This window comes from Tachypleus tridentatus, chromosome 10 (genome assembly GCF_004210375.1).
Source record: "Tachypleus tridentatus isolate NWPU-2018 chromosome 10, ASM421037v1, whole genome shotgun sequence".
NCBI classification, from domain to species: domain Eukaryota; kingdom Metazoa; phylum Arthropoda; class Merostomata; order Xiphosura; family Limulidae; genus Tachypleus; species Tachypleus tridentatus.
The window spans coordinates 128,450,627-128,478,480 of record NC_134834.1 but is presented as its reverse complement, the minus strand read 5'-3'; the positions used below and the strand labels follow the sequence as shown (position 1 = coordinate 128,478,480).

Below are 27,854 nucleotides of genomic sequence, written 5' to 3'. Positions count from 1 at the left end.
TGTAAAGTTTTTATTAAACTTTCACTTTTTAGTTTACAGTGAATTTAACATATTTCTTAAAATATCAAAGGCAAAACAAACATGACTTGAACCTAGTTTAATATTTAATTTTGTCTCAAGTTAATTCTAACGGTGACACTTAATCATACCCTTCTTTTCTCAGGAGGAAATATTTTAAATTTAGCTTATTCTCGTAAGATAAGCTTCCACAACAAAACTTGTAGACAGTAGATTTCAGAAAACAATTTCAGAGATCTTAACCTGTTTGGGTGTGACAACCTTTCTATTTCTATTACGGAAAACCCATCACTCATGAGAAAATTAGTGAGTGGTGTTAAGATTATGTGGTTAATGAGGGTAAATTAGGATTGCGTTTGATGGGTTTTAAGTAAGTTTGTTAAAATGCATAATTTCATTGTTGAGTAGTGCGCTTATAATGCTGAAAACATAATAAGATGTGTGATTACAAGTTTATACATTGCTCTAAAGATACCCAGTTTCAATATGTGGTCTGAGGACAAAAATGTATTTATGTTTCTGAGTCCTGAAAAGTAATCCATCCAGTTTGCTTCTGATAAAGAAGAGTCCATCTCTCAATCACTTTAAAAAATATTTTAGAAAGTTTTATCAATAACAGCAAAGCCAATTCTAAAGCACTCACTGAAATCATGTAAACCAAATGAATTATTAATGAGTTGTGTGTATGTGTACTTTTTACCATTGTCTTTTTTTTTCTTTTTTTGTCATTATTTCTATAAAAACAACCCAGAATTCTGTTTGCTCTAACACTAGCAATAACATACTGCTTGGGTGGCTAAGGCTGATGTGCCAATTACCAGTGTCCTTTTCATTCATAACTGTCAAGTTTAGCCCCATCAAATTCATACTTGTTTGAATTATATTAACACATGATTACCTTGCATTTATCATAAGTAAAAGCTATTTGCTATTTATTTGCTCAATTTCAAAATAACCTAAATCCTTTTATAAAGCAGCAATAGCATCTTCACAGCAAAGAATGGCTAAGACCAACTTAGAGACCTTTCCTTCATAACATACTACTGACATGCAAATCATTACATTTTTAAGGTGATCTGGGAGAGCATATCCCCCCTAAAAATTTGGGAAAATTTAATCCTGTGAGATTGAATCTTCAACCATGTGAACTACAAATACTGTATATGCACTAGAAAATGTATTGAATTAAAATAAGTTTTAATCCATACACTGTAACCATACTTGCCATGGCAAAAAGTAATCAGGCCATGGCCTTGCTGCTTTCTATGGCATGTCCTAACACTTATTTTTGTGATACTCAACTTGTGATATTAATACAGATAAACTAAGACATCAAATATCTGCTTTCTTACATCGAGACACATTTCTATCCAATAAAACATCTTATGTAAAGCTATTAGAAAATTAAGATAAAACAAATCAACATATTTATAATACCCTCATCTGCAGAAGCAATGACTTCTTCAAATAATGTGAAAAACATTCACTAAGTGAAGGTTTTCACCTAGTGAAACCATGTTGATTATCTAACAACAACTTTGGTAATTCACTTTGTAGAGTATCTTTCATTGGGGTTTAAAACATCTTCCCAGTGTTGATTACCATAACAAATTATAACTTCTGCTAGCAATAACATTATTCTTTATTGAGATAATTTATAACTGTGTTAGAATTAATATTTCATGTGTGTAATGAATATGAATATATCATAGTTCCATGTATATGTGGCATTGTATGTAACATATCAAAATAATATACTACAATGTTCTGCGAAGACTAGATGACATAAGTGAAGTTGGGTGGACCCTTTTCTGATTGCCTTGGTAACCAATTAAATAAGTCAAAGCTGCTATTTTTAACTGCTGACCCATTTTCTGATACCTAGCCTAAATGTTAAGATTAATATGCACTGTTATTTGGTATAAATAATTGTAAACATTTTTTTTTCTTGTCTTTTTTTTTCTTATTTGTTAGTTAAGCACAAAGTTTCACAATAGGCTATGACTTTGCCTGTCACCAGTATTGAAAACATTGTTTCTAACATGGTAATTCTGCAGTGGAACTTTATCTGTAATAGAATATTTACTGTGCAAAAGTATTTAATATATGTCCTTATTTTATGTTCATATAAACCATGTTATTTTACTTCAGTATATGAATAATTATTAATAGAAGAATTAGTACATTATTTTTGTAGAACAAAGTATGGAGAAGTGGAACAAAGGATTCAGACAAATAAGCACAGATGTGAGACCACCAGCAGAACTTCTATGTCCCCTTCAAGTGCCACATATGCTTCTGATGGGTCCTGGGCCTTCTAACACTAGCACCCGTGTGTTAGCTGCAGCTTCTCAGCCTCTAATGGGTCATCTGCATCCAGAAATTCTGAAGGTAGAGATTCAAAGAGTATATATATAACACCATTTTTAGTACTTTTTATTTTGAGATTTTGTATTGCAAAATTACATGAAAGATAACATTGGATATTGAGTCTTTCAAGGATACTGGTGGCAAAGTTTTTTGTTGAAAACTTTGAGATGTGTGATATTTTAAATGATTCTTTCTCTCTGTATTTGCAAAAGATGATGTTGGCAACATTCTTGACCCAGAGCTTCCTATGAGAAGTATTGGAAATGACCTGATTTATTTAGATACTAATCCCTTGGTGGTTACTATGAAGGTTGAATGAGTAAAAAATAAATAACAGAGTTGAGGGAAAAAAACAAAGTTGTATTTTTCCCAAAAGTATCAATTATAAAAAGTAAAAATAAATCACTAGATGCAGAAAGTGTTTTTCTCAAAGTTTTAAGAAATGTTAAAGATCAGATATACAAGCCTTTTATTTCTGATAGGTAAATTTTGAACAGGTGCCTGAGGATTGGAAGACTGCAAATGTTAACCCAATTATTAAAGGGTAATAACAATAATTCCCTCTTAAAATTATTAACCAATAGTATTACTTTTGTAGCAGGAAAAATTCTAGATGGTGCAATAAAAAGATCTGCAAAATCTTTATAAGAAATTCAATGCAGATTCATCAAAGAGCACCTTGCTTGCTTGCTTGTGTTTTTTTCGTTGATGTTTTTTGAATTTTACACAAAGCTACTCGAGGGCTATCTGCACACCTTGCTTGTTACCAATCTGTTATCTTTTTTTTAAGAACTTACTTGTTACCTGAATGGTAAAAAAAAAGTGAGGATTTGATGTACTTGCATTTATAATATTTTTGACCAATTGCCACACAGTAGACAAGCCAAGAAGATTGCATCATTAATTACAAGCTATTTAACAAATAGACAACAAAGAATAATTTGGTTCTTCAGGGCCATCCCTTCATAACTACCCTTGAGAAAGGTAAAAAAATCAAAACACGTTTTATTTTTCACAAAATAATCAACTCCCTTCTTAAACTGTTGTGAAGTTCCAACCTTTACTACTACTGGTAGTAATTCATTACATAAGCCAATTGCCATCTTATAAAAACTGTGTTAATTAACTCTTCTATCCCTGGAATCATCCCAGTAGCCCTTGTCTGAACTCTTTAATGGCATGAATGAGTTATCCACTGCAATGCCAAAATCTTTTACTTCAGTTATTCTGTTGAATTTGTTTCCCATTTACAACAGATGTGTGGCAAGGGATAAGTATCTATATGATTCAGGTCAATTCCACTATTTCTTATTGAATACTTTTTTGTTAAAACAGAAGTAAGCATCTGAAAGCTCAACTTTCTCACAATGTTCCACAAAAACCGTGTCATCAGCAGGGTCTAAATCTATACATTCTGAGATTTTGCCTATCTTCAACATGCTTAAAAACTGCTTGTTGTTAGTTTCAAACCATCAGCCATCTGTTTCTCACATGCCATTTTTAATCAAATCCCTAATTTTTCTGTTGTTCTGTAAGTGTTAGGTTTAAACTGCTTAAACTTAAGGCACTTGCATATCCTTTTCTCTTTAATGACCTTCTTAAACCAAGTTACCTTTAATTCTCTTCTATTCTTGTTAGTAACATGATTATCGTGAATAAAAGTATTTTTATCAAATGTTTTTTACAATACTTTTCAACTCATTATCCCCATTTCTCTAATAATAAATCTTGTCACATGAACTCTAAACTGGCTTTCAGAAAATTGGAACTAAAATTTCATTTACTTTTATCTTTGCATGTAGTAAAACTTCAAACCTGATTATGTTATGATCAAACTATTTCTTCCTCCTCAACTTGTAAATCCACATCATTATTAATGGTTAACAAATAATCTAGAAATTTATTTTCTCTGGTTGGATCTTTTATCATTTGGTATTGAATAAGTTCAAGAAATCCCTGTAATTCACTACTTCACTCCATACAATCCCAGTCACTGTTTCTGAAGTTAACTTTTTCAATAATTATTATATCAAGATATTTATTAGTAGCAACCTGATCTCATTACATGTTTTCTCAACTGTTTGATTAGCAGATCTATAAAAACTGCCAGTTAAAATTATTCTACTTTTCAAACTCATGACTAACATTTATTTGTTTCTTCATTCACAATTGGGGTGTAGTTCAACTCTTATATAACAAGCTAATGCATTTCCTTCCAAAAAAACATATCATTGTTACATAATTTGTACTACAGACTTTCAAAATAATTTCTATAATTAATATCTTTCAAACTTGTTTAAACGAGTTTCAGTAATCCCTATTATATCACTCTCTTCCATTTTAACTGGAGTCCTGAATTTATCTATGTGGTTTCTGATACTCATAGCATCAGAATAACAGCAACCAAGCTCATTCTTAAATATTATAGACCTCTCTCTAAAACTATTATATTACTGGTAATGATTTACAGTAATTTGTTTTTCCAATATCCTTACTTTCCTAGACATCCTATTTACTTAATTATTTGTAATTTTTCCACCCCCTATACCAACTAAGTTTAAATTTTCTTTAATAAATTTCTTCAAAGCTTCACTGGTAATATTCTTTTATCTGAACTGCTCAAGTGGAATCTAACTCTAGTGTATAATTCATCCTTATCTTGAAAACTATCCCTCAAATCATACCAGCCCACTTGTTGCTTTAAGTATGACCCTGATAATCTTTCACTTAAGCTTTGAAACCCACTAATTAATTTATTTCTGTACCTATTCCATGAGAATACTCCATAAAGGATCTTGTGTCTTATTTCTGTCCCTAAAATCTAAAGGAGTTCTTTATACTTTAACATCTTTATATGATTTACTACAACTAACATTATTAACTCCTAAATGTACTACAAAACAAGACCCTTCATAACAGCACCAAAACTGTTAACATACACTGTAATAGTGTCTACCTTACCACATTGAAAGCAGGTTTTAGCCCCAGTCTTTCTGTTTTGCACACTATGTACTATGGTATATGAATAAATCATACATTTCTAATTTCTTGTAATATTATAGTATTTATTCTGAATTTCTTCTTTATTCTATATATGCAGGTTTAACATAGTGTGATAGATAAAGTTGATAAACTGATTTTGTACTCTGTTCCTTTGTTATTTTTTAGTAAATAGTACCTGTTCTACTCTAGGGTATATTACTGCAATATTGCATATTGTGCAAGGATGTCATAGCAGTACCCTTCAAATGATAGCTTGGGTGACATCTGGAGGTTACAGTCTTACTTATCTTCAACTGAGAATGACCATTCACATGGTAGCACTAGTTGCTTTTGGTAAATACAACAGTTCTTGTGAAATAAAGAATGTTGAATTTAGTTAGTGTGATAACGTGGCTTCTACTTTAACAATAGAATATAGAAGATGTTGTAGATGCAATTGTTCCATGTCAGAAACAAGTATACAGCACTGAATTTGTGTTTTAAGTCTGATATAAATAACTGCTGTTAATTTCATGCTCCATTTTGAGTCCAGTTTCTTTATTTCACTCAATTTCTTGACTCAGTTACTCAGACATGTAGAAGTGCATAATTGGTATTTTGACTGAATCTCCTTGTCTTAAGCAGACCTATTCAATTGTTCTGAAGTTAATTCAGTTTTACCTGGAAATACTGCAACACATCCTTTGAATGATCATCTTCCTCATTGCAAACAGTCAAAGGTTTAAGTCTGTTAGAAACTGACACCTCAATACTAGCTAAACCTGCCTCTGTAGCTAATTGTTTTTACTACTAAACACTTCTGTAAATTTATTTATCTCCTCCTCACCTTCTATCAAAACAACCTCAGCCCTAGCTCTAATGATATCTCATCTTGCTTTCTTAGTTTCTGCTCCTATCCTGTTATTTTCTTCCTCTGATTGTACAGTCTTCTCCAAAGCTGTCTCTAACTGATCCTTAAGCAAGCACGTTCTTCAAAGATAGTGTACTATATCTTTTTGAGCCTTTTGAAAGATACATTTCGTTATCATAACCCAATTAAACATCTAAAATATCCATTTACCCCTGAACAAAATGCATGTACCACACATCATTGAAATAAAGGAAAATATGCAAAATAATACAGTAAATCTCAAATGTAAAATTCATAATAACTTCTCTTTAAAAAAAAAAGAAAATTTATCAGTCAACTTGTCACAGCAAAACCTAATTATTAACTAGAATTACATACAGAATTAATAAACAGTTTATTGCAGCAATACAAACAAGAATAGGTAATAAAGGTTCTGAATAACTATTAATAGAATAATATATTAATAGAATATAAAAATATAAATAAAATATAAAATTCAGTTCATCACTTCTCAGGAATATCTTTTTTTTTTCAGATTATGTCTGACATTAAGACAGGGATACGTTATATTTTTCAAACAACAAATCCTTATACATTAGCTATAAGTGGCACAGGTCACTGTGCTATCGAAGCAGCTGTGTTCAACCTACTACAACCAGGAGAAAAACTTTTGGTAGCTGTACATGGCATCTGGGGACAAAGAGTTGCTGATGTTGCAGAAAGATGTGGTATTAAAACTTTAATTTATTACTACACTTGGCCTAGTATTTATTTTATCATGATACTCATTCTGATCATAATGAAGAGAGGGTGCCTATAAGATAAGGATGTTTAAATGTATCTCGTATTATATAAGAATGTTTCTTCCACTAAATACACTCATTTTGCTAATGGATAAAACAGTGATATCAACAGGGCAACTTGTATCACTATTGTAACCAGTTACAGTGCTGGGTGAGTAGTGGTATTTGCTGATTGATTAATTCATTATGTTAGCTTGATAGATTAGTGCATGCACCTCTATACAAATATACACACCTGTGCAAACAGAAACAATGAGTGTGCAATAGATTCATAATGTTTTCAAATACTGCATTCTTCTATCATACTATGACATATTTCTGCCAAAAAAAAACATTTTTGTGTAAAAATATCATATTGACCCGAATTTAAGATAATTTTTTCTTTTAGGTAAGACTCGAAAAATACAACTTGTATTATCTTATTTTCACAGAACGAACTTCAAGCTGGCATGTTCAGTATTGGCTGTTGCAAAACAGCAAAAGTACATATCCAGTTTAATTCTATGTACATTACGGACTGAACCTCTACTGGAGATCTAATGGTTAATATAATTCATGAAATTTGAGAGTCTTATGGTAAACATGCAAAGCATGTTGTACCATCTGTAACTGAAAGGCATTTTAAGACTGATCCAGCCTTGACTTTACCAAATATAATCTAGAATTTAGCTGACCAGCTTAAAATCAACCAATCTATAAACAAATGGACTATGATTGGAAGGTACCAAGGAATAATATAAAGCGAGTTCTAAATCATTTCCAAATGAAACAAGTGTAACCGTGAACGACAAACCATTTATCTTTGGGCTCATTTAAAAGAACTAGCCTTAACTGAATGAAATAACCTTCCAGCTGAGAATTATAACAATTTGAATCAGTGGTAGCTGCCTCATTTGATATTTGGAATAAAGTACCAGAAAAAAGCACCCAGGGCAAAGTTCTGGAACAGGGTACAGAAAAAAGAAAAGAGACCTCAATCAAACCTGCAGAAAACTTGGAAAGGCTTGCTAAGTTATTTTACCTAGACATTTTTTGTAAAATGATGGACTCATTAGCACATGACCACTTTACAGACACCACAGAAAAAAACAAGAAGAATATACAAATCAGATTGAAGCAGCAAAGTAGATGTACACCCTTAATTGAAACTGTGGAGTTGGCAGTGGAATTAGAATCCATTGAGGTTGCAAATAAACAACTAAAAATACCATCTTGATGATACTGAATCATCAGATTGAGTAATATTTAAAACATCATCTCACACTGATGAAAGATTTGTTTGACAACTGGTTACACCGAATAGAAGAAATAGACCACAAAACAGTAAGTGTTTCAAGTGAAAAATGAAATATTACCAAGAGCTGCATACAAAAGCTAGTAGAAAATAAGAACTCTTAAAGGATACCAGAGGGAATTTTTTTATAGGTGAGGGAAACCTGACCATTACAGTTGAGACCATAAGGAATTAGCCACCATTTTAATGGTGGAAACAGTACCCTAAGGATGAGTATTTGAGTTCATCTGCTCAAAAGAACAACAAAGGGTTGATCAGACATTGGGAAAAATGAATTGGCTGGACTTGTAGTGCAAAGTTTAGCTGAGAGTACTCCATCTGCCTCAAATGAGATTTATTAGTTGTTTAGATATGCCAGTCCATGGTCATATTGATGGTAAGATTTGCAAGATGTTCTTCAGTGGTATAGTTCCAATAGTTCATCCAATTTCTTAATGAAAGGTGAGAAACTATCTTCAAATATGAAGAAAGAAGGCATAATTTCAAAAGCAAGTAGACAAAAAGAGGAAACTTGGAAATTTCTTGTTGAGTTTTATATTATCAGATGTGTTAGCTATTGCACATTATACCAGGAAGCCAATTTTTATTTTAATAGATAGTGTTTTTGTAGGTATACGTTTACAAAATGTATAAGTAAGAAAGAAATTAATTTGTTATTGTGATCTGGAGTGTACATTAAATTATTTTCACCAGATAATTTAAAAGCACCTACTAACAAATGACCAAAATTTCAACACTATCATACATGCAATCCAATTGCATTGTTTAATATAATTAGAAACAATATGATATTTACTTACTTATCAGTACTGTGCATAGTTTTTCAAACTTTTTATTCCAAAGAATTAATTATTCTCTTACTTGTTTATAATTATGTATGTTCACGACAATGTTGGGGTGTCATTTTGTTTATTTATTAGACAAATGAATACTTACCTAGAGAATTCTTTGATATCTTCAAGTAGCCTAAATTTACAGTAAGAAAATATTGAAATTAGAAAAGCATGGACTTATTTCATAAAATGAAACTTTTTGATAGTTAAAGAAAGTAGTATCTCAGAAAGTTTGAAAATCAGTGGGGAAGGAATAAGATAATACTGTATTGTTGCATTAACAAGTAACAACAGTGTTTAACTTCTTCAAATCAGCTACAATAATATTTCGTTTTTACAATGATAGTGTTACAACAATTAACTTTTAAGAATTTAGTGGTGTAACACTGTAGCCAAATGTTCAAATCGCAAGGCACATACCTTCCTCTCCTATTATGTAGCTTTTGCTTAACAACAAACAAATATGATAGTATGACAATATTTTGATTATACTGATAGTTAGAATAATCAAAAGCTGTAAATAGTTAAAAATCCTAATTTTGATTAGTTTAGGATTTTCATTACAATAAATTTAATTGCTATTTTGACTAGTTGATTAATTTTGTTACAGTTGACATAATCATGATTAATTGATTGTTGGAATAACCCAAAACTCTTAATACAAATCAGTTATTTTCATGACATTAATTTATTAGTTCATGACACATTAATTGATTAAAAGCTAATTATACCTTTTGGTTCTATCTTTTGTGGTTCCATAGATTTTAGCAAGACATGGGACTTGAGACTAGAAAGACGTACTTCATAAATAAATAGAAACTGTTGCTGAAACAATACTAATATTAGTATAATCTATCAAAGACAAGATAAAAAAGGATAGAAAAGTCCCTGATGTAGTACCATTTTCAATACTTTAGAGACTACACTTGCATATTTTTACTTTTTGCAATGTATTTTGAACTTGAAGCGTTCAGAATTTGGGTGCAGAAGATGTCCTTGCAGACAGGATATTTCAGCATGTCTCTCCAAAAGAAGTTGGTTTAGCAAAGAAATCAGCTGAAGAAGATAATAGAGATATAAAGATGGTCTAGGAAGTGTGCAATTTGAACCTAAATAGATACAGTTTAACAACTTTACATGCTTATCCAAGATATATTTTACCACTGGGGTATGCCACTTGAGACAAAGGATGTCATTTACTCTAGAGCATGTAAATAATGAGAGTTCTTATGATATGTGTGTACATACCAGGAGCAAAAAAGATTTTGAAGACTCAAATATGATCTGAGTGCATGTATTTTCAGACATGTAATTTTAATTTAGTCTTCAATCTGTCACTAGTTGGTTCTGTCAGGGAAATGCTGTGCACATGTTTATAGCATCATATATATTACACTAGAAACAAAGGTCAAACTTTTGCTTGTCCATCCTACACCTTGATACCACATATCACTGATATCACAAAAAATGGCATAAACAGTTCTGATGAGAAGTAGCACTATATTAGGTATATGTGGATCAATGCTAATATATAGTCTGTATTATACATGTTGTTTTATCCTGCCTTTCAAAGTAGATTGTTATAGAAATGTAGAGTGTAGTCAAAACACACATTTTGTTCCTTAGCACCCTAATCCATCAAATAGTTCATAAGATAGTGTATTCAATGAAACAAAACGTGTATTTGTATTTTGAGCTACTTTTGTTAAAAGTGTGTAGTATGAAACATATGTTTAGTCTTTATTTTGGTGGTAACAAATTTATTTGATTTTTATATTGAGATTGTTTTTTATTTATGAAAAATTATTACTCCTATAGGAGCAAATACATTCAAGGTTTTTTGTCCCTCTTGGAGAAGTATTTTCTCTAGAAGAGCTTGAAAAAGTAAGTACAATACTGCAAGACTTTAATAAGTATATGTTTACACTTTAGGTAACATAAATTTTATTTCAATATAGCAAATCAGTATTTCAAAAAATGCTATCAGTTTGTGAACAGTGCAGTTATACAATTAACGGCCACTTTATACGACTATCACTGAAACTTGTGTAGAACACTCCAATTAATTTCACATAAGGAGAAGATTGGTAGTGTTGTGTGATAAGCATTTACTTGGACCCTATAAGTGTAGAGACTTACTTACTCATGTTATAAATATGGTGCAAGACTGAATAAAAGTCAATATTTTTTTGATGATAAAAAAAGGGATGATAGTAGGTGACCACAAAAAAGAACATCATTAACAAAGATTATTTGTATTTAAATACATTTTGAACAGAATCTATCAACAGTAGCAATCAGAAAGGAATAAAGGAAGTGTGACTATCACCGAGTTGATGATGACGGGGTGTGTTAGAAAATTATAAATAAACTTAAAAGATGTATACAATGTCCCAGTTAATCACTTCCTTGGTAATTAATTAATTGTCTCTAACTTTAACATGTGAAGGATAGTGCAACAACTATCATATGTGGCAGATATCATATGATATCATATCATATCTAAGAAGCAAAGAGAAAAACTTGGTTTCAGTATTGCACAGTGATATGCGTAATGGTTTTTCAAACTGATACATGTATCACTGGTGGTCATGTAGCTGTAATGTCAGTAGTACGTGAAAAAAATTAATGCAATAATTACACAATTCCTAATGAAACCCATTTGAGGTTCTCATGTAGAAACCCACCCATAATTTCTCTCAGTCACATACATATTAATCTTCCACATTTCTAGCCTCTTCCCTTTTGAGATTATTCCAGAAATTGTGGCTGATATTGAAGAATATTGTAGTTAAACAACTTTAGGAATATTATCCTGATATTTGCTCTGAACAGAGGATTACTCATTCCTTCTCCATAAGAACTTAAGAATATCCTGTACACTTTTTAATGAAAAAAAAAAGAAAACTTAAATGAGTTTTGAAATGTGTTTTTCAGAATTTCTTTCAATTTTTAACAGTTTTTTAGTTGAAAGATAGAGAATAGATCAATTAGCTAGTATTGATTTAAAATCTTTACAGCTTCATGCCTCTGTGAAAATGCATTCTTAACTGTGTGTTATTCTTCCAGTTTTCATGAACCCCAAATATTTTTTTTAAACATCAGTGCCAGCAGATGGAAGCATGTATGTGTTTGTTCTCAACAGCTTCAGTATTCGGCCAGTTTGTGTTAATTGTTACACTTAGGTGGTATAAAAGAAACAACTTGCAATATTCAATATTCATTGGTTGATTAAGAAAGGAAAAGATACGAGTGTTAGTGTTGTCAAAATAATAGTTTATTATTATTTAAATATTTAAAAATTAAATTTTTATGATTGAGTCTAACCAGACTGCAGAAAAAAGTGTATGGAATTTTTTTACAAAAGACTATGTTAGTGTCAATAAAACTAACTAGAGATGAATGCCGAATGTAACTCAATTAAAATAGACAAAAATCACACAAGGTGTCCTTCATCTCATTTGTGTCAGAAAAGCATTCACATCCTTCCCATTGAATAGGGAAATGTAAAATATATTAACTTTTTAACTGCATCACATTTACAGACATGTCTAGTAAAAATAATTAACAAATTTGATATCTTAAATTTTTATGAAAAGCATGCAAAAATTTTCCAAGATACACATGTTAAATTTAGAAGTTCTATTACATACAGCTTCACAAAGATGGGCTCAGTCTTGTAGGTCAACACAACTTTTATAAAGTAATTTTTGCTACCAATTTTTTTTAATTAACTCATTATGGCACTGCAGAAAAAATTCTAATGAAAAGTGATATGCAGGCTTGAAAAACTTAAGAACCTTTTTAAAGATGACTAAATATAGATTGGACCTAAATTATTCTTCACAGTCATGTCCACTCAGACAGTGCTGCATTTCTATCCTGATAGACAGTTTTATTTTTCTAAAACAATAATGCAACAATGATTCCCACTGATACTAGTTTGAAATTGATTCTAAGAACATGACAATGTAATCAATCACTTTCTCTGGCCAAAATAACCAATGTTTAAATCTCAGTGCTCATGCCATAAGACATTAGAATTAGGCATATTACCTTTTAATCACTACAATCTTAATCTAGGCCATTAGGGATTTTCAAGAATCAGAAATGTGTATAACAATAGTATTGCAATCATTCTTTATTTCTTTTATCCTTGCTACCTTCATGTTTCGCTCAGTTCACAGTTCTTCTAGCTGGCTTGGGTACAACAAATACAGCAATGGTTGGAACACTCTATATATAAGTTATTTGATACAGCAATAACTGTCATGGTGTGGACACCTTTCACAAACTGATAAAGAATGACTATAATTTGTTGTATGACAAATATAATATTAACATTTTTGAGTCAGCTAGTAAAAGACATTGACACCACCTGGATCTTTTCATTATTTCTTGCAACTGATGTGAATTTCATATTCATCTCAACAGTCCTCTGTAAGCAATTGTGAACACTTTTCAGACCAAGCTTGACAGTGAATAAGCTCTCCCTGAACAAGACAGCTTGTGGCATCTTGTGAAATTTGTCATTTTAAGTATGGGCTGTTAATGCTGCTGCAAAATGTGATCTAACTTTGATAAATGGCCAGTCTGGGTACATTGTTTAGTGTTTTTTGAGAATTACCTGTTTTATTTGAAACTTTTGAAATAACTGTTCAATAATACTTGATTAATGGTTTCAGGATTTACTATTTGAAACAATTATGGTGCCATTTATTTTGTTCTTTTATTTTGAAAGACTTGTGTTTTTAATATACAGGTGTTGGTGAAAAATGTTAGAACTGACTCGTGTTTCATGGAAATCATTTTTTTTCTTTAATCTGTAGGCACTGATTCAGTATCATCCCAATGTACTGAGTATTTGTCATGGAGATTCTAGTACAGGAACCCTACAGCCATTAGAAAACTTGGGAGAGTTATGCCACAAGTAATATAAATGGAATGCTTCTACTGTTATTTTATGACTTGGTGCTATTGTTTTTCTTTGATAAAGTGAGACATTACAAAAATGATTATGTAATAACTTCTTATTAAAAAACAAAATTCTTCTATTTATAAATAAAAAAAACTGATTATATCTAATTAGTTTTAAATAATCAGTATTCTGATGAAGAACATTATATAAATAATAATGGTAAGGTCAGTATGAATTACTATAGTAAATCCAATTAGGACTTTCATATTTTTGTAAATAAACAGATAAGTTTAGGGAGAGGAGGGCAGAATTGTTAAGGCTACTGAAATGAAATTTTTGCAATAATTTTGTTATCCAAGCAAAGATAAAATGGTAAACTAACACGTTTATTCTCCCTTCACAAGCTCAGTCAATTTCACCAACCATGTAACCTCTCTGTACTTGTTTATATAGTCTTTATAGTTTTAATACTTCTAACTTTCAATATAATGTGTACATCTTCACAAAATTTCTCAGTCTTTCAGTTAACATTATAAGTATTTCACATACAAAAAAATTCTTATTTTTAGTCAAGCATTTTTAATAAACTAAAATAAAGATTTGTTCATTTTAAATGGTCCATATGCAAAGTAATTTTATGTTAAGATTAAAAGTACTTTTCCTCATCTCAAAATCTCAAATTTCCTTTGTAACCCTAAAACCTCTTAAATTCATTTCAAACCTTCTCAGTAAAATTTATATTTTGAGAGTCTTTGCACTATATCTCATTGTTAGAATATAAAAGAAAATATGTTTAAACTGGCATCATGATATGTTATATGTTTTTTAGTTTAATGACGTACAGAAATGTAAACATTTCATATTGTGGAAATGTTTAGTTAAAAGTTATTTATTTTTTACAATTTTTAACATTGTATTTTTATATACTACAATGACATCAGCAACTCTTAAGAAGTTGTTACATACACGACATTTTTGTGATAAATTCTGAAAATGATGTATTATTTATAAATAAGTAAGATTGTATTTATTTGGAGTTTCGTTCAGCAAAATACTGGTAAATTATGACTTTTGTTTTTTTATTGAGGAATTCAAAATATACTCCATGAGTTAATTATCTAGTAAATTTCTTTTCAGGCAGTAATACTAATGAGAATGTTTAGGTAAAAATACAGATTAAATTATAATATATTAGAATCAAACATATTGTGAACAATTAAAGAAACTTAAATTTTATGAATATTATGTTTTGGAAGCTTAGTTTTGTAAGAGTTGAAAACAGGGATAAACAATCTGTTACTTCTGTACAATAACAACACTGTTGGTATTGAATGTAAAAATACAGTGATCTCAGTCATTGGACTTTTAAGCATCAGTTTCAAAGATGTGGACTCATACCTGATGAAGTGATTGATAAAGTTTTTTTTTTTTTCCAGCAAATTGTGCTTGGATCACAAGTAAATGAGCTGAGAAGAATGTTAAATGTTAAGAAGAACCTCAAGATATTTATCCACATACTTCAACTGAATGTATCTTTCCTTGGCCTTTCTGTTGAATGTAAATGTTTGATAATTTATAGTTTCCCATTTTTTATTTTCTTTTTTGTAGGTATGAATGTCTTCTCATGGTTGATGCTGTTGCTTCACTTGGGGGTACTCCCATCTTTATGGACAAGTGGGGTAAGTACATCACTAATGTTTTATTTTAAAATGTTTATTAGCAATCACTCACATTTGCACATTGATTGATAGAATAAACTTTGTTTACTTACATTTTGTGCCATCTTTACAATCAAGGAGAATCTTCTCATAAGTTAACCAGATCAAAGTTTGCCTTCTTCATTCAACCTAAATTCTATCTAGCTTTCACTCACGTTACCTCTTTAACACGTTCGCTACTATTTACGAGTTACCTTGTAGTTGGCAAAGAGGTTGACAATGCCAAGCATCTTATTTTCTTTTAGGCACTGAGGGTTAACATTTATATTTGAGGCTAGCGATCTTGGTTTGGTTTGGTTTATTTTGAATTTCGCACAAAGCTACACAGGGGCTATCTGCACTAACTGTCCCTAATTTTGCACTGTAAGACTAGAGGGAAAGCAGCTAGTTATAACCACCTACTGCCAACTCTTGGGCTACTCTTTTACCAATGAATAGTTGGATTAACCATCACAATATAATGTCCCCATGGCTCAAAAAGCAAATTTAGTGTGACTTGGATTCGAACCCATGACCCATAGATTGTGAGTTAAGCATCCTAACCACCTAGCCATGCCAGGCTTTCATTTAAAATGAGTAAGTACATGGTGAAGCAGGAGTTACCTGACATTAATAGGTAAATTATAAATACTGTAGTTAGAACCTCATTGTATTTATCACAAACTTCTAAATACAACCTTCCAATGTCTGTACAGACATTGAATTATTAAAAACAACAAGCAAAGAAGTAAAGAAAAAATCTTCAAAAAAGGAAATAAATGTAGGGATGGCTAATACCAGTCCTTCAAAAAACAATGCAAACAAGATAGTAGGGTTGGTATTTGTATCATTTCTACATGATGTCACCGTCATACAGTGTAGTAGAATGTTAACAGACAAAACTAGGATGTATTAAACCTGATTGTGATCAAACTGTCACAAATATTACCATGTGTTTATTCTTGCACAGTAATGTGTATTATATCGTAAATACTCCTACTGTCTTGGTTTAATACATCTGCAAATTTTCTATATAAAATCACGTAGCTTTAATATAAAGTCTATTACTTGATATGGTTATTATACAAACTTGGATTAGCTGGTAGTTAAAGTGCCTTTAATGTTGTTAAAAGGCTGGGGTCCACGAATTGTTATTATACAGATTTTACAGTTCCAGTTATCTTTTTATTATATTACTACAGGTATAGATGTTCTATACAGTGGATCACAAAAGGTACTAGGAGCTCCACCTGGCATTTCTCCCATTAGCTTCAGTCCTAAAGCAGTGTAAGTTATATTGTTATGTTTAAAAAAAAAGAAAATAGAACAGTGATCAATTATTAAGGTCCTTTGGTGAGATAGTAGTAATTATATGATCTCACAATGCTGAAACCAGTGCTCTAAAACAAACACCATTTTTTAGGTCCATAGAGGTTGGTAACTTAACAGTTTACATTTCTGCAATAAATACAAATGTTTTTGTATACTTGCTTGTTAAAGAATGATCAGAATTGAAGGCATTATTGTAAAACAAGCAAAAGTGCCTGTCCCCAGTGATAGAAAATTGTTTAAGTTAATCTATCAATTTAAATTATTTCATGGACTTTAGAAAGGTTAACTGTGTTGCACTCTTGGTTTTACTTAGTGGCAAAGCTCTGAATTACTTATATTGCCCACCACCAAACAATAATAAATTGTTGAACATTTCAGTCATGCTAAAAAATGCTCAACAACTACGTACAGCAAATTTAAATTTTTATTGAGTTACGTCGCACTTTGAACTTGGAATGGTAATGTGATTATTCCATAACAATTTAGTGTAGAATATCCTGCTTGTAAAATAAAATTTGGTATCAGCATTAGTCCTGCCTGTTCTCTCATCATTTCAAAATTGAATGTTGAGTTTTACCTGTGTGCACTCCTTTACAAACGGAAGACAGAGGAATTCTTGGTCAGACAACATGGCTTGCAAAGATATATATACATATAAGGTTACTGTCAATAAGAGTTTATTTCAAACAGATTACATATGTAATCTTTTGGTGTAGTTTTTTGGCTTTAAATTTAAGAAACATGGTTATTTAGTTGCAAATACTTTTTAAGATTTTGCTTACATTTTGTACATTGTCACATCTTTTAAGTTATACATTTTCATATGCTTTGTGAAGCTCATTGTTCATCTCTCTATTGTTCAATAAAAGCACATAAACAAATACCCATTACAGGTTATATTTATTATTTAAAATAGAGTTGACCATTGATGCATCTCTAGAGTTTGTTTCATTTCTCTACTTCTACAAAGCTAGTATTAAATGCTTGATGCAATTTTTGCCTTTGTTTTTATCTTTATTTTTAAGTGTTTATTAAGCATGCAAGGTCTCTGCATGGTATATATGTATAGTAGTAGTCATACAGATGTCTTTTATCAGTGACCTCTAGTTTGGAGTGGCATTCCTTTTGTGTAAGACTATGTGCAGTATATTTTAGAGGAAATAGAAACAACATGAGCATAGTATTAAGAGAGGTGAGAAAAGGCTTTGTATTTACAAAAAGTTAAAAAAAAAAAAACCTTGTTATTCAGTAACTCACTTTCTGGGTAATTATTATGAATTTTGTTTTAGGAGAGTCATTACATATAGGGCATGCTGATCTTGAGATTAGATAGCAAGTTTGATTAATATTTACAAAGTGATCCTTAAGTTCTATGTACCCTGAAGGTTTCACACTCGAATGATAAGGCAGATTTTGATAACGGTTTCAAGTACACTGGTTTCTTTGTTACGTTTCAATATTCATGGGGTTACTACCCTAAAAATGTAATGAATATATGGTAAATGTTATGAGAGAAAATGCTACGTAACACTAATTTCTCATTGACAATATAATATCACTAGAAGAGAAAAAAATAGGTTTGTAATGTTTAGTCCTATAAGGAATAGTGAAAAACAAATAGAGCACAAGGGTTAAAACTTGTGTCGTAAAACAAAATTTTATCACTCATTGTTGCTTGTTCTTAGGTACATAAACTCTTTTAAACTGATCACATGTGAGAAGATATTTAAGCTTTTAGTAAGCAACATGTGATGATTTGCCACTTTCAGTTGAGAAAAACATTTACTATTTATACATAAAGAAGGAACTCTGTGAACTTTTATTACAGCAATATGAATGTTAACTCAAAAAAATTATTTTTATACCCAGCTTTAAGTGATGCTGTAATAGATTATCTGCAATTTGGGAAAAATGTTTCTAAGCTGCCTTTGACATGCAAGTTGATTCTATATACCTGTAATATATACTGTAGTATCCTGTGTCATAAATGTGAATTGGATAAAACATAGCTGTTTATAAGATTACATTTCACTTACAAGAATTTACTGTGTTCATACACATGCAGATGTATGAGTGCCTGTTTAAGGTTCTGTAGAATGTAGTTTTTCTACCAGTAATCCAGGACTTTTAAGTTGGTGGTAAAGTTTACACCAAGAAATGATAGGTTTTAATGTTTGAACTTTAATATATTTATGATGCTAAAAAGATTTAAAATGTAATTAGTTGTTAGCTTGCAGCTTTGTGTTCAAATGATATATTTTCATATTTTTAAGTCTTTAAAATCCCTTTAGTATTCATATATGTTATCCATTTGTGTATAAAATTATTTTGTTCTATAGATCAAAAATTTCTTCTCGGCAGTCACTTGTGCAATCATTTTATCTTGATCTGTTACATCTAGCCAACTACTGGGGATGTAATGTCTGATCCTCAAAGGTACAAGAAATGTGGATATGTAATGATTATTAAAATGAGTTCATAAATATGAGGTATTGTTTTGCTATAAGATTCGATTTAAATGGTACAAAATGAATACTTTATTTAATAGTTTCATCAAGAAAATCATTATGTAAGGATATCAGAGTTTTTTTGGTTTTTTTTGTGGATGAAAACTGTGTAACATAAAACTTGTGATATTACATTATAATTCCAAAATGGGGGTATACAAATGTCAGAATAAGATATTTAGAGAAGTAAAAATTGTGCATTTTCCTTCATAATTGAAGAAACAAAATTTTTATGAACTTTGTTTCATGCTTAGAATTTGTGTGAAAGAGTCATATTTTGGTCTAAGTTATCGTAGGTACAGCAAGGATATCACTAGTGGGAAAAACCTTCATATTTCACAAAAGAAAAATTAATCCAGGACAATGTCTCTCCTCCATAACCACTGACTCTCATTTTAAAACTAACTTATGATGTTGCATTCCTGTTTGTAACGAGAATTTTGCAAAAATTTGATGTTACTTTGATAAAGCATAAGATGCATACTTTGTGAATAATTATAACTATTAGACTTGAATGCAGTTGGTAATCCAACAAAATCGACCACAAATATTTATAAAAATTAGAGAAATTTTTAAGAATTCTTTGAATGATGTTTCAGTTGTGGGCAGTTGTTCTAAGTTTTCTTTCCATGAATTGTATTGTCATATTTCTTTTTTTGTATTCAGATAAAATTGTTTTTTTATATATATTTTGTATTTCTCTAATCATTTTTTGAAAACTTGTAGTTTCTTCTATTCAGTTGAAAAATGTTTGACCATTGTTTTATTAAAATAGAACTATTTCTTTCTAATGAGATGCCAATTTTATGCAACTAAGTGCCAATTGTTTTTTGCAACAATGTGCAATTTCTCATCTTGGAAAATGCAGGCTATAATTACCAAATCACCTACCTAATTAGATTTTCACTTGGAAACAAACACTCTTTTGAAGTAATTTTCCTGCCATAGTTAAGTTCTCACTTTGAAACAAACAAACTTAAAATTGCAGACAAACAATCTTTCAAAATGTTTTCAAAGAAGTAATAAAAAATAAATAAAAAGGTGGAATATATAAAAATTATTTGGGTGAAACATTGTCATTTTTTCCCAAGACCTGGTGAGACATTGTCCACATTCAAAGAAAAATATTCACAACACTAGGCGATATGTGTATCTAATGTTCTCGTTTCTGCTTAGTTAAATGCTGTATCTATAATACTCATTAAACCTAACTCAGCTTCTCTGTCATAGAATAAGATCTCTGTAACTTTTAAACAGATAAATTAAGAAACAAACAAAACATTTTCAGGGATTAAAAATATGTGTAAAGAAATTATAATAAAACAAATATCTGTATCTTATTTATTGCTTATGAATCTTATACCTTAATACCATAAAATATCAGATAAAGCACACAATGTAAAGATTTAGAATCACTTGTACAATTCTGTTAACTTGTTTTATAACCTATTTCATCAGTTTTCTTTAGTTTTGCTTTAAATGGTATATATCAGTTTAACTGGTTGGGAAAACATATTTTTCCTTTCTTTTTTTTAAGCAAGTCATCCCAACATAAAACAATAATTTTAATACTTGTTGGTCAAGACACTGTGCTATTATCCAAACATACTATGCATGATACACCAGTTTGTTAATTCACTCAAGTATTAAATTTTGATTGATTTTATCTTGTACATAATATGGCTATTGTATAATTAGGTAATCAGTATTTAATATTTCACCCTGTCTTTCTATAATTTATTAGTGCAATGCTGCCTACAGTAATGTAGACCTAAATAACTTTTATTACATTTGGAAGAATTGAGAAGGGAAAAACTGTTTAACATTTTATAAATTTCACTTTATTTCTTTGTAGTTGTAGTACAAGTAATTACAGTTTTCTTTGTGATTTATATACCATCATGACAGTTATAAATTTTTAACTTTAGGTATCACCACACAGCCCCTATCACTGGTTTATATACTTTGCGAGAAGCTGTGGCTCAGATAGTAGAAGAAGGACTAGAAAACTGTTGGCAGCGTCACCAACAATGTGCTGACTTGTTGTATGAAGGATTAGAAAACTTAGGATTAGAGTTACTTGTCACAAAAGGTTGCATCTTTTAGAATATTAGAATATAAATCCAAATATAAGATATCATTCAGATGTATACAAGGAGTCATCAATATGTGTCAGATTTAGGGCTTGAAAAGTTGCAGCTTATAATGAAATGATGTATAAATGAAACATTCCCCCATAAGAAGAAAGGAAAATGGGGCAATAGGGGCTGTAAAAGTGTAAACATCGTTTAGGTGGTGCAATGTGTAACAGTTTCTCCTACAAGAAATAATGAAATATGGACCATAACTTAAAAACAAAATCTCATAGCCTTCAGTTTTGTTTAGTTATAGAGCTATCAAATAGAAAATCAGACCTCTCCTGTCACATTCTCTGTTTCAAGAATTGTCAACAGTTCTCTCTTACATTTTATTATAATCAATAGAAAGTTATGGTTTCCTTAAATCAAATGATGTATTATATAATACTGCATTCTGAACAGATAAGTATCAATTTCACATATAATACACAGTTCATTTCTATGAGAAAGCTAACAAGATTGGATGAATTTGTAACAGCTCTTATCACATAATTAGAAAGCCAGAAACATTTTGAGAGTTAGAGGAAACTGTTTACTACTTTTTTTATGTTATTAGTGTAGGTTCTCTGATGCATTATTTAACTAAATAAAAATTATTTAGTGCATTACTGCCATTAACATAAAGAAAAATTAGGGCTAAGTGTCATAAACACTTAAAAATATTATTTTTTGTACGTGAAAGACTTAAATGTTCACTGAAAGACTGCAACATTTCATGGCAATATACACACTATGTTGCAGTTTAAAAGTATTAAATTTATAAAGCTTGAAATGAGTACAAAGTGGTCACATGATTGGTCAAATTGACTGAACCCATATTAAGAGAGATAAGCTGAAGCAAGTCAAAAACTGAGTGACATGTGCAGGAAATTGTATGTTATTTTTCCTTGAGAAGCCAGCAATGTACATCACAATTATCAGTTATGCATAAAGAGGACTCCTTGTGCTGAGTGATTTCTTGTGTGTGTTTTCAGAAAGAAGAAAATTTTTTTAACATCTTTAGAAACTCATTAATGATCAGTATGGTTTTGGAGTAACTGCCTTCAAGAGTTGACATTTTTAAACTTTTTTTAATATAATTGGTCATTCAAGTGAGGTTATTATAAGCCAATTGATGAACCTTTGATTAGCATTTTTAAAAATTTTTATGACAGGTGACTTGTACTATTAATTATTAATTAGTCATCAAAGCTGAGCCATTAATCCCTAAATGCTGGGTAAATTAGATTAAACTTTTAAGTATCAAATGTGTGTTAGTATTCATACAGTTAATAAAAGTTCTAAGCATTGTGATTAAAACCACATCGCTTTGACCTGATGAAAATATTAAGTTTTTGGTAATTAGTATACAAGGTAGCTATGGCCAGTGTTAAATAGCTAGTTGATTTCACTGTGGCTTGTATGAGCCAAACAATAATGAATACTTTAAATTAGCAATAGTAAACACAAAATTTTAATTTTGTGACTGCTTTAAGTTTTGTGTTTGTGTAAGTACTGTGATTTTTAAGCCTATTTAACTTATCCTGTATGAAATATTTTATTTTTTTCAGGAGAAGAGATTGCCAACTGTGACAACTGTAAAAATTCCATGTGGCATCAGTGGAAAAAAGGTGATAGATTTTTGTATGAAAGAGTAAGTTTTTGTTTCTGTTGTTTTTGTTCTTCTTCTCAGAATTATATTTAAGTTTACTTGGCCTAATGTTGAAAAAACTATGAGTTGTTAATGATTTTATAAGTTAATTTTAAATATCACAAATTCATGCAAAATATTAAACAGTAATACAATATATTGGCTTTTTTTTGTAGGGACTTAGAATAGAAGAGTTTTTAGTACAAGTTTCATTAAATATGTCAAAATAACAGTAACAAATATAATTTTATACTCTTTTTAGGTATAGCTTGGAAATAGCTGGTGGGCTTGGGCCTACAGCTGGCAAGGTCTGGAGAATTGGTTTGATGGGAAATAACTCTAAGCCACAGAATGTCAATTTTGTGTTGGCTGTTTTAAAGCAAGCTTTAGTTGAGGGTGGATTTCCTTCAAGCAAGTTATAAAGTGAAAGCACACTTCATAATATATGAAAACATATATGTACTGATTGTAATACTTGTAACAAATTATGTTTTATGCTCAATAGCCATACATTATTGTACTTTTACACTGCTTTTTACTCATCACAGTGTTCCTGCTTATAACAGTATCTCCACTACAGTTGTGGTTTCTATCGAGTTTCACTTATGCTTTGTCTCATCCATTTAAGCATTTCTTTGTTACCTGTAAAAATTATATTGCATAAGCTGATGGTTACTAAATTTTTCTATGTTGTAACACTTTTATTGGATTTACTAGCATTACCTAATACTATACTTTTTGTTTTCATTATCCTTCATTTTCAAATATTTGGCATGGGCTCTTTCATGTGACTGTATAGCCCAAGCTCCATGTGCAAAATGCCTTTATGTGGACATGTATATCTTATTAACTGCAATTAATATTTAATTTCCTATAGTTTTTTTTTCTCCTGATGACAGTATTTTTGTTTGTTTTACAATATTTTGTACCCTTTCTCACATCAGTTTGCCAGGATGTGAATCTTATCAAGCATTTGTCGATGTTGTTTTGTCTTTGTACATCCATAATCATCCCAGCTATTCACATAGAGTATAACTTTTTACAACATTCTAATTACCAAGCAAAAGTTAATTTTTAATCATGTACTTGTGCCTTATTGTGTGATTTTTAAGATTTAAAATACAAAAAAAAAATCTTATTAATTTTAGACAATTTTCATTCCATATCTACCAATATTAAAATTCATAACAATAGAATGAAACTGATATATTATAGGGAATTTGATATATATATTTTTGTGGTCCATTTTAATATCTATTAATATATAAGTTACAGATCTAACCAATAATTTTCAGAACACAAAGGGATCCTCTGATGAGACAGCAGTAAGCCTCCAGATTTACAGTTCTAAAATCAGGCATTCAATTCTCCAGTGTACACTGCAGATAGTTTGATGTGGTTTTGCTAACCTGAAACCCACCCACCCCCAGAACACAAAGGGTCTTTGTTTGGTTTTATAAAAGTAAAGAGAAAGCCAGTTAACTGTTAAATGTTATTTGCTGGATCCCCATTATTTACATGTTAACTAAAGAGGGAATTAAGAATTTCATGGAACTGTATCAACTATAACTAACAGGGTCTTTGCAACAGATAACATTGATCAGTATTAGCTGTTGAAGGTAAGGTTGACTTGGCGATGGTACAAGATGCACAAAAAGTACTCACATACTGACCAATGGTCAGTTGTATATTTTAAGTAATGTTTGCATTCCATAGGATGTTCAAAAAACATTTATCTAAACTTGTTAGTCCCATCTATCTTACTTGCTTATTGACAAAACCTGTATTTTAATTAGTATCATAGAAATTGTAATGTTATGTTTTCAGATTTTGTACATTATGAGTTGTGGGTTGCTTAATAATACAGCATATGTTGATGTCACACACAAGACATATAACCTGTGGAATTACATTAAAGTGTAATTTGTGTATAATACACACACACACTTACATATATTAATATGGCCTACAAGTGCACAAAGCTGGATGTGTAACCAAAAACTTATTTCTAGGGAATTTAAAATCTGCATTGGAAAACAATTCATTTATCATCAGGTTAAAGTTGAATGCTCTGTTTTTTTATCATTGTTTTTCTAGTTAACACTATTTAGTTTAGGAAAAGAATAATTAATGTTACAAAAAGTTCAGCTACCAAAGATTTAAAGCCAGTTCAAAAAAAAAAATTTCTTTCAGATACATAAATTATATTAACAGGTATTTTATCTATACTCTCCCTCTCTCAGTTCATTATCTTACTATTAAAATATTTCAAGCAAGGCTTTGATTTATTTCTTCTAATTTCTCATATAAAGACAAAAAAAGAAATTCAACGTACCAGCAACTAGCTTCAACCAATTATTGATACTTTGCAATTGCTCTTGTAATACACTGTTCACTAATAAAGTAAATAGGTAAGGTTTTGAAATAACCAACAATAGTCACTAACGAAACAAGTGAAAAAGATTTTGAAACAACTTACAATAAATAATGACACTTCAGTCGTTACCATGTTACATTGTTAGATTGCTTCCATTTTCTAGATATATACGTTTACTCCCTGTATAATAAAATGAAAACACTAACACATAGAAAGAGATAGTTAGCATATGTATATATCCATATTAAAACGTAACTAGGTTTACAGTGGAAGCTAATAGAAGGTTGGACAATTGTATTTTACCTGGAATACCTGTTTGAGAAGTATGGAGGGCCACATTTAGAGTACTATTTATGTTTTGAGGGGTTATAATACATTATCAATATCAATAATTAGCTGACAAAAACTTTCACTGCCATCAGTTTTAGCTTCATTAACACTTCTTTTTACAATTTACATTAAAATCCAGCATTTTATTTTAAACTTGCTTACCTAGTTATGGGGATATGTCAATAAAAAGTGACATTTCACAGAAATGCTGTTACCTTCTCCATTCTTGCTTTGGTTACTCATCCATGTTTTGTATTATTGGTAATTACCTATTTAACTTTCCAGTACCATTGATACACCTGGATTTGTCTTGTCGGTGTGAAAATAGTAAACCAATTAAATGAAAATTAGAACAAACTTATTAAGTTTGGGCTTTAAATATTATTATTTTTTTACATTTTGTTATTATTTGGTTGTTTTGGAAACGTTTTAATAATACTTACTCTGAATGGTCATAATGAAATTCCACTTCATACATCCAGTTAGTTGCATTTCAACTTGAATGATATTCACTGACGAACTTGTTTTGATACTTTGACAACTGCAATAGCCATTATTTCTGGTTATAGATAATTTAAAATACACAATTTAAAAGTCAAAATTATCAGTAACATTATATTTCAAAATAACAATAGGTCAGACAAGGTAACAGTATTCTTTGTCAAAATCAACTGATGTTTGCTGCGTATATGTTCTTTTCAACAGATAAGTTCGTTTATGTATACTCGTTGGAATTACAATAACTAATATTCAACAGACTTGAGTAGTACTATTTAAACCTAATTAGGCTTAACGGGTATCACAGAAAACAAATTTCTATAGAGTTCGAACAAATATAACTTACAACATTTTTTGGAATAAAATCAGTATCAGCATACATATATAATATCGCTAGATCTATGGTTTATTCCTATCTTTATATATATAAAAACGGCACGTTCGGGTTGAGAAAAATTTTTACGTAGAGGAGTCGAAACGTTGTTCACTCCTCTACGTAAAAAAATTTCAACCCAAACGTTTTACATATATATTCTCTACAGGTGGGTTTTCTTGACATCACTGATTATTATTCCTATCTTTGATAAACTTTACACTATATTCTGTTGTTCTTCCCCCATATTCATAAATTACTTATCGCAGCTCCATATTTATTCTAAATAGTTTGCAATCTGCTTTGTCCAATGGTATTTAGGGTTTACTTGTAGCTGTTTTGAGAAGTCAATTTCGTTAATAGTTGTTCAATCACATGCTATGATGTTATAAAAGGGTGAAGGACGAGAAGTTGCAGTAACAGTGAAGGAGAACATAAATCGCCTATGAAACATAATTTTTAGAATTATATTCTCAAGATATGATAGTTTCTTAGTTATTATAAACCCCTCATTTAAGAGGAGCACAAAATTTACAACAAAATTACAAGTATATGCAAGACTGGATATTAGCACTAGGTTTTTCAATTTATAGATGCCCCTTTGATACAGAACCTGTAGGTGTAATACGCTTATAGCTTAAAACCATATAATTAGTGTAAGGCCCTGGACTTCAGCTCGGCAAGCTCATACTTTATAAATCCGAGGTTGAATATAAGTGATTTTAGGAAAAAAATATATGTTCAAAAATCAGTTGAACAGAAAAACGCGAAAATATATAAAATTCCCGAAGCTCGGGTTATGGAGTGCTTTTCTTTATCTTGCATGTATAAGTGTTGTTTATAAACGAAACTCATAGGAGTTGTACGGAAATGTGAGTTTAAA

General features: G+C 30.5%; 1 protein-coding gene across 1 annotated transcript; it reads left to right on the top strand.

The window, feature by feature from the left end:
• Positions 1-26,457, top strand: LOC143228503 (alanine--glyoxylate aminotransferase-like). Its single transcript, XM_076459754.1, has 11 exons — positions 1-2,409; positions 6,777-6,969; positions 10,990-11,048; positions 14,001-14,101; positions 15,698-15,768; positions 16,989-17,073; positions 19,458-19,534; positions 21,544-21,717; positions 22,946-22,980; positions 23,314-23,396; positions 23,656-26,457. The coding sequence occupies exons 1-11, from the start codon at positions 2,224-2,226 to the stop codon at positions 23,813-23,815; spliced, it is 1,224 nt and encodes a 407-aa protein (XP_076315869.1). The 5' UTR covers positions 1-2,223; the 3' UTR covers positions 23,816-26,457.
• The last annotated feature ends 1,397 nt before the right edge of the window (positions 26,458-27,854 follow it).

Bases quoted from the DNA above. Each gene is read 5' to 3' on its own strand.
- LOC143228503 (XM_076459754.1), top strand. From the start codon at position 2,224: ATGGAGAAGTGGAACAAAGGATTCAGACAAATAAGCACAGATGTGAGA. The intron at 17,074-19,457 runs GTAAGTTATATT...TTTGTTCTATAG, and splicing joins AGCTTCAGTCCTAAAGCAGT to ATCAAAAATTTCTTCTCGGC. The intron at 19,535-21,543 runs GTAATGTCTGAT...AGTTATAAATTT, and splicing joins TCTAGCCAACTACTGGGGAT to TTAACTTTAGGTATCACCAC.